Below are 14553 nucleotides of genomic sequence, written 5' to 3'. Positions count from 1 at the left end.
ATTAAACTCATTAATCCATGTCTGATTAATTTTGGCATATAATGTATAAGATATAATAATCTAACTTGGCTTTTTGAAGTAGAAAACCTGGAAGTGGGAAATAAGTTTTGCATTCTATTTCAATTCTGATAAAGTGAAGGAGTACTTATGCCTTTTGAACTGCCTTTATATTCTTCTTTTTTTTTTTTTTTTTTTTTTTTGAGATGGAGTCTCACTCTGTCACCCGGGCTGTAGTGCAGTGGTACGATCTCGGCTCACTGCAACCTCCGCCTCCCAGGTTCAAGCGATTCTCTTGCCTCAGCCTCCCGAGTAGCTGGCATTACAGGTGCCCACCACTATGCCCAGCTAATTTTTTGTATTTTTATTAGACATGGAGTTTCATCATGTTGGCCAGGCTGGTCTCGGCCTCCTGACCTTGTGATTCGCCCGCCTTAGCCTCCCAAAGTGCTGGGATTACAGGCGTGAGCCAGCGTGCCCAGCCGTAACTGCCTTTATATTCTATGGGGAAAATGATATGGTGGATCAGCAATGTCTTTCTTCCATAGGTATAAGGGGATGGTATTGAGAAGACTGTTACAAAACATTCATATGTATAAGCCCAAATTTAAACATTGTTCCAATATTGTATTTTTTAAATTTATTTTTATTATTTTTATTTTTCGAATGTTCCAATATTACTATTTGAATATTCTATTGAAAATACCATTTTTATATGAATTCAGAGTAAAATTAGTTTGTGGATTTTTCTTTTTCTGTTGTTTACTATTAGAATTATGTGAGCATCAAAACAAATTTAAGTTTCCTACTTTTCTCTGTTGAAGTTTGCAAATACCTATAAAGCTATCTGGTTCTGGCTGGATGCAGTGGCTCATGCCTGTAATCCCAGCACTTTGGGAGGCTGAGGCGGGCGGACCACATGAGCTCAGAAGTTCGAGAATAGCGTGGGTAACATGGCAAAACCTGTTGTCAAAAAATACAAAAATCAGTTGGGCGTGGTGACACATGCCTGTAGTCCCAGCTACTTGGGAGGGTGAGGTGGGAAGATCCCTTGGGCCCAGAGCTCAGGAGGTCGAGGCTGCAGTGAGATCGTGGCACTGCATTTCAGCCGCATAACAGAGTGAGGAGACCTTGTCTCAAAACAGACAAACAAATAAAGCTATCAGATTCTAAAACATGATTAGAAGTAACAGTTTGTTACTCTTTCTAATTACTGTCTAACAAGAGACAACAGTCCCACCTCTTGAGCGAGTTTTAGTAATTAATTATTTAGTCTACTGTTGTTGGACTTTAGTAATTATTTAGTCTACTGTTTAGGACTTTCCAACTTTTTATTTTGAAAAATGTAAAACTTATTGAAAAGTTGCAAGTCTAGTAAAATGAATAGCCATTATACCTTCATGAAAGCTTACCAATTCATTAACTTATTGCTCTATAACATATATTGCTATGTTACGTAGACACTTTTTTTCCCTGAACCGTTTGAATTAGTTGCAGAATCATGACCCTAAATACTTCAGTATGTATTGCTCAAGCACATTTTCCTGCTAAGCACAATATAATTGTGATAGGAAATTTAGCAGCGATATAGTATTCTTATCAAATATACAGTCTGTTAGATTTCCTCAATTTGTCATGATAATTTCTTTTTTTTTTTTTTTTAAGACTGAGTCTCACTCCTCTGTCACCCAGGCTGGAGTGCAGTGGGGTGATCTGGGCTCACTGCAACCTCCGTCTCCCGGCTTCAAGCAATTCTCCTGCCTCAGCCTCCTGAGTAGCTGGGATTACAGGTGCGCGCCACCATGCCTGGCTAATTTTTTTGTATTTTTAGTAGAGATAGGATTTCACCATGTTGATCAGGCTGGTCTTGAACTCCTGACCTTGTGATCTGCCCGCTTCAGCCTCCCAAAGTGCTGGGATTACAGGCATGAGCCACCGTGCCCAGCCGATAATGCCTTTTAAAGCTGGAATTTTTTTACCCAATCTGGGATTCAGTCAAAGGCCATACATTGCATATTGTTGTCTTGTCTCTAGTCTCCTCCAGAACAGTTACTTATGTATTTTTTGTCTTTAATGATGTTTTGAAGAGTCCAGGCTAGTAGTTTTACAGAATCTCTGTTTTGACAGAAAATCATTCTTGTTAGATTTTTTAGTGTGGAGTTATAGATATCTAAATAGTCCATAATTACAGGGCAAGGACTACCAATCTGTAGTCCCAGCTACTTAGGAGGCTGAGGCAGGAGAATCTCTTGAGCCCCAAGAGTTTGAATCCAGCCAGGGCAACGTAGTGAAAAAGACTCTGTCTCCTAAAAAAAAAAAAAAAAAAAAAAATTTTTTTTTTTTAAGATAGTCTGTAATATAATAGTGGGGAGTTATAGTTATAATTTGACAGTCCTACTTCCACTCCTCATCCTCAACCTAAAAGTAATCTTTTAGGAGAATGTCTTCCAGCGTATGCGTGGAATTTTTAAAAATGAACAAAAATCTTTCTACTTTGCAAAGTTGTAACATAGATTTTGAGCTATGATATTAAACTTAAAAAATTCCTGCTTCACCCCGTCTTGCATTTACCTTTCTGACACTTGAGAATAGTCACAACTCTGTTTTTTTAACTTGCATTTTTAAAAATCACACGAGCAATGTTAATTTTAAGCAAAATAAACTAGAAAATTCTGGTAAGGAAAATGACAAAAATAAGTCTTATATAAGTCCTAGCACTCACATAGAAAAACTGTTAACATTTTGGGTCAATACTCTTTCAAACTTGAAGGAATGTAAGTGCTTGTGAGAGAGACATTACAAGAATTTTGTGTCATATTATAACTCTGTGTTGTAGTCTGCTCCACAACCCCCCAAAAGTGGCTACAGTATTAAATAATGAAAGCATGGAAAAGTAGAGGTACCATATGAGCTTATTAAAAGGAAACAGCTGGAAGGAGAGGCTCTTGTCTTATCAGTCAGTATTTAGATACTTATCATATACTGTAAATAATTCTTAATGGTTATATCAATTACTTTTCTTTTTTTTTGTTTTTTTGTTTTTGAGACAGAGTCTGCTCTTTTGCCCAGGCTGGAGTGCAGTCACGCGATCTCAGCTTACTGCAGCCTCTGCCTCCTGGGTTCAAGCAATTCTCCTGCCTCAGCCTCCTGAGTAGCTGGGATTACAGGCGTGTGCCACCTCACCCTGCTAATTTTTGAATTTTTGGTAGAGATGAGGTTTCACCATGTTGGTCAGGCTGGTCTTGAACTCCTGACCTCAGGTGATCTGGCCACCTTGGCCTCCTACAGTGCTGGGATTACAGGCATGAGCCACTGGCCCAGCCTGTTGAGTGTTTTTATTATGAAAGTGTGTTGCATTTTATCAAATGCGTTTTCCATATTTATTGAGATGATTGTGGGTTTTTTCCCTTCATTTTGATAAAGTGATATATTACATTGATTTCTTTTCATATGTTGAATCACCCTTGCATTCCTAGAATAAGTGCCACTTGATCATAATGTATAATCCTTTTAACATGCTGCTGGATTCAGGTATTTTCATTGAGGATTTTTGAGTCTATATTCATAAGGGGTATTGGTCTGTAATTTTTTCTTCTTGTGATATCTTTGTCTGGCTTTGGTATCAAGGCACTACTGGCCCATAAAATGAGTTAATTCTTATTTAAATATTTGGTAGAAGTCTGGCTTGGTGGTGCATCCTGTAGTCCCAGACTTTGGAGACCGAGACTACAGGATCACTGGAGCCCATGAGTTCGAGTCCACTCTGGGCAATATAGCGAGACCCTGCTCTTTAAAAAAATTGTAGAAGTCATGAGTGAAGCCATCTAGTTCCAGGCTGTTTCCTCTGATAGTTTTCTGATTACTGTTTTATCAACGTCTTTACTTGTTGAAATTAGATCTAGGTCAATTTAGTCTGTTGAAATGTTCTGTTTTCTTGAGTTAGTTTTGGTAGTTTGTGTGATTTTAGGAATTTGACCATTTCATCTAGATTACCTAATTTATTGGTTGTTCATATTATTCTCATATCCTTTTTATTTCTGTAAGTTTAGTAGTAACATCTTTGCTTTGGCCAGACACGGTGGCTCACACCTGTAATCCCAGCACTTTGGGAGGCTAAGGCAGGTGGATCACGAGGTCAAGAATCGAGACCATCCTGGCCAACATGGTGAAACGCCGTCTCTACTAAAAATACAAATACTAGCTGGGCGTGGTGTGTGCGCCTGTAGTCCCAGCTACTCAGGAGGCTGAGGCAGGAGAATCGCTTGAACCCAGGAGGCGGAGGTTGCAGTGTGCCAAGGTCGCCGCCACTGCACTCCAGCCTGGTGACAGAGCAAGACTCCGTCTCAAAAAAAAAAAAAAAAAAATCTCTGCTTTCATTACTGATTTTAGTAATTTGAGTCTTCTATCTTTTTGTTCTTTTCTGTCTGGTTAATAGGTTTGTCTGTTTTGTTTCTTTTCAATAACCAACTTCTTGAAAGTTGGCTTTGTTGATTTTTCTGTCTTTTTTGTTTTTTGTTTTTTTTGAGACAGGGTCATCCAGGTTGGAATGCAGTGGTACAATCATGGTTCACTACAGCCTCAACCTCCCTGGCTCAAGCAATCCTCCCACCTCAGCCTCCTCCCAAGTAGCTGGGACAACAGGCATATGACACCACACGCAGCTAATTTTCACATTTTTTGTAGAGATGGGGTCTCCCTAGTTTGCTTAGGCTGGTCTTGAACTCCTAGGCTCAAGTTGTTTTCCCACCTAGGCCTCCCAAAGTGCTGGGATTACAGACCTCACCACTTACTGAGCCACTGCACCCAGCCACTTTTTCTCTTTTTATGGTTTATTTTTTTCTGTTTTTTTTTTTTTAATATTTTCTATTTCACTTATCACAGTTCTGCTAGCATATTTTTGTAAGTTTAGTGGCCATTTGTAACCTTATTCTTTGAATTGCCTATTTATGGAACCTATTTTTTGTTATTGTTTTTTGTAGAATGCTTTATGTATTGTGGCATATGTTAACAGCACCAGGACCTCTGAACAGTGTTGAATAATAAAGGTTTCTTCTTGACTGTAATGTAAATGTATTTCACCATTAAATAGGATAGTATGGTTAAGAAAGTTTCTTCATCTTTCTAGTTTACTAGGAGTAGGTAATTGTGATGTATAAGTTTCCTACAAAAATCTAGTGGTATATCCATACAATAGGATACTGCTTAGCAATAAAAATGCTCACAACAGGCCTGGCATGGTGGCTCATGCCTGTAATCACAGCACTTAGGGAGGCTGAGGCGGGCAGATCACTTGAGCCCAGGAGTTTGAGACCAGCCTGGCCAACATGGTGAAACCCCATCTCTACTAAAAATACAAATGTGTAGGTAAGCCTGATTCGTCCTATAATGTCAAATTTCTTGCTGGTATTTCTCAGTTGTATTATCATTTCATTTATTGTTATAATTACATATGTGTGTGTGTTTGTGTGTGTCTATCGAGGGAGGATATAGTAGATAGTATAATCTCTACCAGTTGAGTGTAAAGAAGCAATTTTCTTTCTCTAAAGGGACTACACATTTTACTAAATTGGCTGTTTTCTAAGCCTGAACACTTTGACTAACAGATGTAGGGAAAAGGGCTTTATAATATTAAATCAACTGCTTAGGACCAACAATGTCCTTCTTGTGAAAATCTGAAGGTTCTTAAAAGATGAAATACTATGACATTATCATTGTTGATTCAAAGAGCATTCCTCAAGTAATACTGAATGTGCTGTAATTATCAGTACCTTCCCCCATCTTCTTTTTGTTGCTCTTGAATGATGTTATTGTCTATTATTTGACTATGTTTTGCAAATTTGGAACAGTTACTTAATTCTGAAAATCCTACTTTGGTCTGAGATTTTAAAATAAATTATATTGGATTTTATTCTTGTTTTATCAGCTTTCTTGGAGATGTATGGGTTTATGATTGGATAAAGTGACACCACCCACAAAAATTATGTATGCCTTTCACATTTGCAAGTGTAAATAGCCTAAAAAGTGCTAGGCTTCTCTGGTCTACTTTTGTGGAACCAGGAATAAATTAGATCTCATTGGCTGTTGATGTGATTGTTAGTTTCTTTTTATTGTTCACTTTATTAGGAAGGATATGGTAAATTGCTTTAATGATACTTTCCTGTAAGAACAGATTAGATAATTTAAAAAATGTAATCTAATAGACTTTCTAAATGAAAATCATATATGCTGTTTCATAGTACCTTTAAAAAACTTGTTACAAATATTTATATTTTTAAAACCTGATCTAGGCTGGGCATGGTGGCTCACACCGTGAGCCCAGCACTTTGGGAGGCCGAAGCAGGCAGATTACCTGAGGTCAGGAGTTCGAGACCAGCCTGCCCAACATGGTGAAACCCCGTGTCTACTAAAAATACAAAAATTAGCTGGGCATGGTGGCACACACCTGTAATCCCAGCTACATGGGAGGCTGAGGCAGGAGAATTGCTTGAGCTCGGGAGACAGAGGTTGCAGTGAGCCGAGATGGCACCCCTGCACTCCAGCCTGGCTGACAGAGTGAGACTGTCTCAGAAAAAAAAAAAAGGCCTGATCTATAGTTTATACACTTATATTAGTCCTACATTTTGTTTAGGTATTTCTGTATGTGTATTTAGCAGACTAGAGAATTATGGAGTCTAGGATTGCTGTGAAAGCTCCTTGCTGCTGTTTCTTTCCTGTAGTTTTTTCATGACAGCTATTAAAAATGAACAAGACCTTTCTATGTTAGTTTACATTGACAGCTCTGTTGTAACAATATTCTGAATAGGTGCAGGGTAACCAGGATGGTGCTAATTTTTAATAATAAAGTGCTTTCAGGAACTTTAGTATGTATAGAAAAAGAAGCAGTTATGCACTGGATGCTGTTAACTCTAGTCTAACAGTGTAATGATGTATTTCAGGGTTGTCTTTTGGGAGTTCTCGTGTATTTATATATTTTATTTTTTACTTTTTCCTGTCTTCTAACAATCCAAACAATATACATAGGTGTTATTGGATCTTCAGGTAATATGAGTGCTTCACCTTTATTCTTTTTAAAAAGTTATTTTGGCTACTTTGGAGCTTTTGCCTTTTCATATACAGGCTAGAATCAGTTTGTTGATATCTACAGAAAATCCTGTTGGACTTTTGAGATTGTGTTGAATCTATGAATCATTGAATTTTTGGATCAGTTAGAAGAGAATTACCTCATAACAATATTGAGTCATTCAGTCCATGAATACAGTACATGTCTCCATTTAATTAGGTTGACTTTGATTTCTTTCACCAGATTTGTATTGTTTTTACTGTATAAATTCTACCCATATATTATTAGACTTATGTTTACTCAGTTTTTTTCCCATTGCTATTTTGTACATTTTTGGGATTTTCTCTGTACACAATAATATTGTCAATAAGTAGAGACAGTTTTCTTTCTTTCTGTTACATATGCCTTTTAGTTCTTTTTCTTGCCATATAACACTGACTAGAACTTCTAGTACAGCGTTGATTAGGAGTCATTAGAGTGGATATCATTGCCTTCTTTATAAATTTATTTTTTACTTTTAATTTTTGTGGGTACATAGTAGGTTTATATATTTATGGGGTACATGAGATGTTTTGAAACAAGCATGCAATGCGAAATAAGCACATATGAAGAATGGGGTATCCATCCCCCCAAGTGCTTATCCTTTGAGTTGCAAACAATCCAATTATACTCTTCAAGTTATTTTAAAATGTACAAATATGGAACACTTTACAAATTTGCGTGTCATCCTTGTGCAGGGGCCATGCTGATCTTCTTATTCCAATTTTAGCATATGTGCTGCCCAAGCAAGCACCCGTTATGTTATTTCTAATCTTTAGAGGAAAGCTTTCAGTCTTCAAGCATTAAGTATGATGTTAGCAGCAGGTTTTTTGTAGATACCTTTAATAGGTTAAAGATGTTCCTTTCTATTCCTAGTTTGAGTGTTTTATCATGAATGGATGTTATCAATTTGATTTTCTGCCTCCGTTTATATTTCTTCTTTAGTATGTCTAGAATGGAGTATGACAATGATTTTCTAATGCTGAACCAGCCTTGCGTTTCTAGATAAATCCTGCTTGATTGTGCTGTGGTGTCATTTTTATATATTGCTGAATTTAATTTGCTAATTTTGTTGATGATATTTTTGCTTTTATGTTGATGACTTTTGCTTTTATATTGGTCAGAAATCTTCAGTTTTTGTCAGTGTTCTGAAGCCATCAATGTCATGATGGCTTCATAAAATGAATTGGGAAATGTTCTCTCTTCTAAGCTTGAAGAATTTATGTAGAATTGGTATTATTTTTTTCTTTAATGTTTAATGAAATTTGATAATGAAACTATCTAGGCCTGGAGTTTTCTTTTATATTCATATGACTAATCAGGTTACTTTCTTGAGTGACTTTTTGGTAGTTTATATCTGTCAAAATAGTTTGTCCATTTCATCTGTGTTGTCAGATTTATGAGCTTACAGCTGTTCATTGTATTTCCTCATCTTTTTAATGTGTGTAGGGTCCGTAGTGATATACTCTCTTTTGTTTGCATTATTGGTAATTTATGTCTGCTTGTTTTCCTTTGTTAGTTTGGCTAGAGGCCTTTCTGTCTTACTGACTTCCTCTGCTTCCTCCCAAATAACCAATTTTTGACTTGATTTTTTTTCTCTATTGGCCTTTTGTTTTCTATTTCACTGATTTCCATTCTATTTAGTATTTCCTTCCTTATATTTACTTTTGGCTTAACTTGCTTTTTTCTTTCTTTCACGCCATTCTCCTCCCTCAGCCTACCGAGTAGCTGGGACTACAGGTGTGCACTACCACGCCCAGCTAGTTTTTTGTGTTTTTAGTAGAGACAGGGTTTCACCGTGTTAGCCAGGATGGTCTCGATCTCCTGACCTCGTGATCCGCCTGCCTCGGCCTCCCAAAGTGCTGAGATTACAGGCGTGAGCCACTGCACCCAGGCTGTATTTTAGTTTTTATTCAGTTCATAGTCTTTTTCTAATTTTCCTCAAAACTCCATTATTGACTCATGAGTTACTTAGAAGTATGTCACTCACTTTCCAAATGCAGTCATGCACCATGTAACAATGTTTTCAGTCAACAGTGGACCACACGTACAACCATGCTCCCATAAGATTATAGTAATTGTATTTTTACTGTACTTTTTTTTTTTTTTTTTGAGATGGAGTTGTGCCCTTGTTGCCCAGGCTGGAGTACAATGGCACAATCTCAGCTCACTGCAGCCTCCGCCTCCCAGGTTCAAGCGATTCTCCTGCTTCAGCCTCCTGAGTAGCTGGGATTACAGGCATGCACCACTATGTCCGTCTAATTTTTAGTATTTTTAGTAGAGGCAAAGTTTCACCATGTTGGCCAGGCTAGTCTCAAACTCCTGACTAGGGATGATCCACCTGCCTTAGCCTCCCAAAGTGCTGGTATTACAGGAGTCAGCCACTGTGCCTGGCTTTTTTTTTTTTTTTTTTAAGGGAAGAGGTCTCACTTTGTTGCCCAGGCTGGAGTGCAGTGACTATTCGCAGGCATGATCAGAGTGCACTACAACCTCACACTCCTGGGCACAAAGTAATTCTCCTGACTGAGCCTCCTGGGTAGCTGGGACTATAGGCACCCACCACCATGTCTGGCTTCCCCCGTTTTTAGTAACTATATTAGGGGTATTAGGATGTTGTCCATTTCTTCTCTGTTTTTCAAAACTCCACATTGTTAAGGATATTAACTCTTATGTAAGTTTCAAACTTTTTAAAAGTTTATCTTATTATTTGAGACAGGGTCTCGCTGTGTCACCCAGACTGGAGGACAATGGCACAGTCTGCTCACTGCAGCCTTCACCTCCCGGATTCAAGCACTTCTCCCACCTCAGCCTCCCGAGTAGCTGGGACTACAGGCATGCACTACTATACCTGGCTAATTTTTGTATTTTTAGCAGAGACAGGGTTTCGCCATGTTGGTCAGGCTGGCAGGCTGGCCTCAAGCTCCTGACCTCAAGTGATCTGCCAACCTTGGCCTCCGAAAGTGTTGGGATTACAGGTGCAAGCTACCTCACCCGGCCTTTTTATTTTATTTTATTTATTTTTTTTTTTTTTTTTGAGACAGAGTGTCGCTATGTTGCCCAGGCTGCAGTGCAATGACACGATCTTGGCTCAGGGCATCCTCTGCCTCCTGGGTTCAAGCGATTCTCCTGCTTCAGCTTCCCGAGTAGCTGGGATTACAGGTGCTTACCACCGCGCCCGGCTAATTTTTGTATTTTTAGTAGAGACAGGGTTTCCCATGTTGGCCAGGCTGGTTTTGAACTTCTGACTTCAGGTGACCCACCCGCCTCAGCCTCCCAAAGTGCTGGGGTTACAGGCGTGAGCCACTGCACCTGGTCTTTTTTTTTTTTTTTTTTTTTAATTCTTACAGATGTACTTCCTGCTTTCATACCGAGTTTATCTTTTTTTTTTTATTATTTTTGGTATCTTTTACTGTGTTCCTCTCAAGCTTTCTTTTTTATATTGTCAAATATGTTTTTTTCTTACTGCTTTGCATGTAGATCATAGATAAGTTTCTTCACACTGGTTACAAAGAAATTTACTCATATTTCCTCCCAGTACTCGTATAGTTTCTTTTTTTATATTTGTGTATCTGATCCCTATGTAATTCTGATGTTCGGTTTGAGGAAAAGGTATAATTTTTCTCTCACATGGCTATTAGGCGCTCTCAAAAACACATTTTTATCAAATCAATCTTTTTCCCATTGATTTGAGATGCCTTTTTTAGCCATTTAGCAGTAATGTTTACGGTAAGATATGTGATAGGCATATAACTTTTTTTGCAAATGGATTGTCAAGTTTTCTCAACCTTTATTTCTTCTCCTTTAACTGTGTGTGTTAAATTCGAAGATAGACATACATGGGTTTGTTTCTGGGTCTTTTAGGTTATTAATTTCCTTGTCTTTTTGTTTTAGTATTTTACTCTTGTGATGGTGATAGTATTGTGTTGTCCTTTGGTCTTTGGTAGAACAAGTATTTCAATTCCCTAATTATCTCTTGTCTCTCTGAATTTCTGGAAGTTGCTATCCTGCATTTTCTCTGTTCTTAACAACTTTAAAGTTTTTGTATATCATAGTCTTATGCATACTGTTTGTTCTGTAAGTATTTGTGGAAGTGAAATCATTTTTAGGAGTTACATAGAAGATAATTAAGTATATTGTTTTATTCAGCAATATTTATATAATAACTGTAGATGGTAAGGGGTAGAAGCTGGAGAGATGATACAAAAATGAATGAGACACATTGTGCCTGCTTGTTTAGGAAAGAGAGAGTTAAATAATTGCAATATAATACGGTAAATGCGGCAGGATGCTTTGGGGGCATAAAGGGAGAGTAACTGACTTTTCTAATAGAGTTAAGGTTCTGCAAACATTATGACATTTAATCTAAATCTTGAAAGACTTTGAGTGGGAATTTGTTAGGTAGATAAGAAAGAAGATGCCCATCATGGACTCAGCTAGAAAATTTTAATGTAAAATAATTCTTGTAATAAGGGCACTAAAACTTAATCATTCAAAATTCTTAACTATGGTCTTAAGTAACACTGAAGTTTGTTTTTTTAATAGTTTGATTAATTGAAAATTAATACTTTATATGGAATTTAGTTCAGCCTACTCAGTTTAGGGATGAGAAGTTAAGTGACTTTGCTATGGTCACATATTCTTGGAAGAACTGTGATTGAGACTGCTCCAGGGAACTTCTAGAACAGGGAAATTGGTAAAAGTATATGGGGCAGCCTTGGATATATATTAGAAATTGAATGCAAATTAAGAATTTATATATTTTTATTGCAGTGTGGTGTTAATTTAGGGGGGTGCAAAAGACATATAAATGTATTTTATATAGTTACAAAGAAGTTTTCTAGCAAGAATTAAAATTGCTTGTTACTTGACAAGAATTGGATGGAGCCGTTTTTTTCTCTTAAAAGTCTGATGAAATCAGGCCAGGTGTGGTGGCTTATGCCTGTAATCCCAGCACTTTGGGAGGCTGAGGCAGGCAGATCACTTGAGGTCAGGAGTTTGAGACCAGCCTGGCCAACATGGTGAATCCCCGTCTCTACTAAAAATACAAAAATTAGCCGGGGGCGGTGGTGCGCGCCTGTAGTCCCAGCTACTTGGGAGGCTGAGGCAGGAGAATTGCTTGAACCTGGGAGATGGGTGTTGCAGTGAGCTGAGATTGTGCCATTGCACTCCAGCCTGGGTGACAGAGTGAGACTCTGTCTCAAAAAAGGAAAAAATAAAGCCTGATGAAATCAATTTTGGAGTTTTTAAAAATTGTTGAATTTGAACAAGTTAAAAGAAAATAGCTAACACTTACTATAGTGCTTATTACTCCAGAGTATTACTCTATGCTTTCATTTATTAACTCATTTAACCCTCCTGATTACACTGTGAAGTAGATTATTTCCTCCTTCCTTCCTTTCCCTTTTCTTTTCTTTCCTTTCCTTTTTATTTCCTTTTTCCTTTCCTTTCCTTTCTTTCATCTGACAAACAGGGTCTCTCTCTCTTGCCCAGGCTGGAATGCCATGGGGTGATCATCACTCACTGTAACCTCGAACCTCTGGGCACAAGTGATCCTCCCACCTCAGTCTCCCAAGTAGCTAGGACTATAGGAGCACACCACACCACCCAGCTAATTTTGTAATTTTTTTTGTATTGGAAGATCTTGCTGTGTTGTCTGAGCTGGTCTCAAGCTCCTGGCCGCAAGTGATCCTTGCACTTTGACCTCTCAAAATGCTTGGATTACAGATGTGAACTTTCACACCTGGCCTATAGTCATTTTACAGATTAGGAAAATGATACTACCTAATTTCAGAACTAGTGTTGCTGGGATTCCTATCCAGCAGTGTCATTCCAGAGTCCAGGTTCCAAAGCCTCTGAATTATGACATCCAGTTTTGTTTTGTTTTGTTTTGAGACAGGATCTCACCCTGTTGCCCAGGCTGGAGTGCGGTGGTGTGATCATAGCTCACTGCAACCTTGACCTCCTGAACTCCAGTGATCCTTCCGCCTTAGCCGCCAAAGTAGCCAGGACTATAAGTGCATGACACCACTCTTGGCTAATTTTTTAAATTTATTTTTGTAGAGACAGGGTCTTACCATATTACCCAGGCTGGTCATGAACTCCTGGTCTCAAGCGATCCTCCTGCCTTGACCTCCCAAAGAGCTGGGATTACAGGCATGAGCCACTGAGTCTGGCTATGACAGCCAGTATTAAAACTGGGTAATCTGATATAAAGGAATTGATAGGACAACTGCCAGGAAGTTTTCTGGTTATCTGTATTTCTACTTATTTAATGAAACAGTTGATAAAGGGCATATTTTAATGTGAATCAGGTGAATCAAGTTTATGGAGAAACAGTTGTCTGTGAAATACATTACTTTCTCCCACTATATTTTTCTTTGAATGTCTGTTAGAGTTGATTAGTACACTAGCATACGGTATCTGAAAAGAAAAGAAGTTTCCTGTTGTCAAAAATACTGTGGGCACATCGTGCGTTATTGTGTATTTTTAAAATAGTCTCTTTTATATTATCTTCTCTATTGATGAGATGACTGCATCAGAAGTGGATAAATTTTTAAGTATTGACTTAGAAAACCTCCCAAGATACAAAGATTATCTCATTTTTTTAAAGTGCTGTATAGTAGGAATCTGTTTTTGAAGTACCATGGTGTTTATGATGATGAAACAGGTTTAGGAGCTACTGCAGTAGTACCCACACTGCCTTTTCAGTGAAATTCTAGACATGAGATAAATTTGTAGATCAGTATATGACCTTATACTAATTATTCTTAGCAGTTTTTGCCTTTTCTGACTTTTTTTTTCTATTTTTCTACAGTAGTTTATGCCAACGTGACTTCATTCATACAGATGAACCAAGGATCGGGATAGCAGTATAAAATTAGAATCAAGACAGCTGACTGCTCAGCAGGATGCCATCAACTAACAGAGCAGGCAGCCTGAAGGACCCTGAAATTGCAGAGCTCTTCTTCAAAGAAGATCCAGAGAAGCTCTTCACAGATCTCAGAGAAATTGGCCATGGAAGCTTTGGAGCAGTGTATTTTGTAAGTGTTAGTGGCTTGATGTCAGTGACTAAAATTTACTTAATGTCCACTCCTGACAGAGCAAAATATAGTAATGAAAAGAGATATAGGCCATAGTCATTTTATAGTCACTTGCATAGGGGGAAGAGAGAGAGCGCAAGAGCGAGAGCGTGGGTGAGTGTGTGTGTCTGTGTGTGTGTGTGTGTAAAATTCAAATATGAAAATAATTTTATTTATTGAACTTCTTGGATTATTGAAAAAATGAGAAAGAATATTATTTTGTGGGCCAGGCTTGGTGGCTCACGCCTGTAATCCTAGCACTTTGGGAGGCAAGGTTGGGTGGATTGCTTGAGTCCAGCAGTTTCAGACCACCCTGGGCAACATGGTGAAACCCTGCCTCTACAAAAAATACAAAACTTAGCCAGGTGTGGTGGTGCA

At 38.1% G+C, this 14553-nt stretch overlaps 1 protein-coding gene and 1 pseudogene across 3 annotated transcripts in view; one reads left to right on the top strand and one right to left on the bottom strand.

Moving 5' to 3' along the window:
• TAOK1 (TAO kinase 1) overlaps positions 1–14553 on the top strand; it is a 165939-nt gene that overhangs the window by 48312 nt on the left and 103074 nt on the right. For all 3 annotated transcript variants that reach the window (XM_024350393.3, XM_063798761.1, XM_054670112.2), the window contains one exon: positions 13911–14136. In XM_024350393.3, the coding sequence (XP_024206161.1) occupies positions 14005–14136 (132 nt within the window). In that variant the 5' untranslated portion in view covers positions 13911–14004. The remainder of the gene's footprint in view (positions 1–13910; positions 14137–14553) is intronic.
• On the bottom strand, positions 7750–7850 carry LOC112206233 (U6 spliceosomal RNA; annotated as a pseudogene).

The sequence above is a fragment of the Pan troglodytes genome, chromosome 19 (assembly GCF_028858775.2).
Source record: "Pan troglodytes isolate AG18354 chromosome 19, NHGRI_mPanTro3-v2.0_pri, whole genome shotgun sequence".
Classification (NCBI taxonomy): Eukaryota; Metazoa; Chordata; class Mammalia; order Primates; family Hominidae; genus Pan; species Pan troglodytes.
This window is presented reverse-complemented; position numbering and strand designations above follow the sequence as displayed.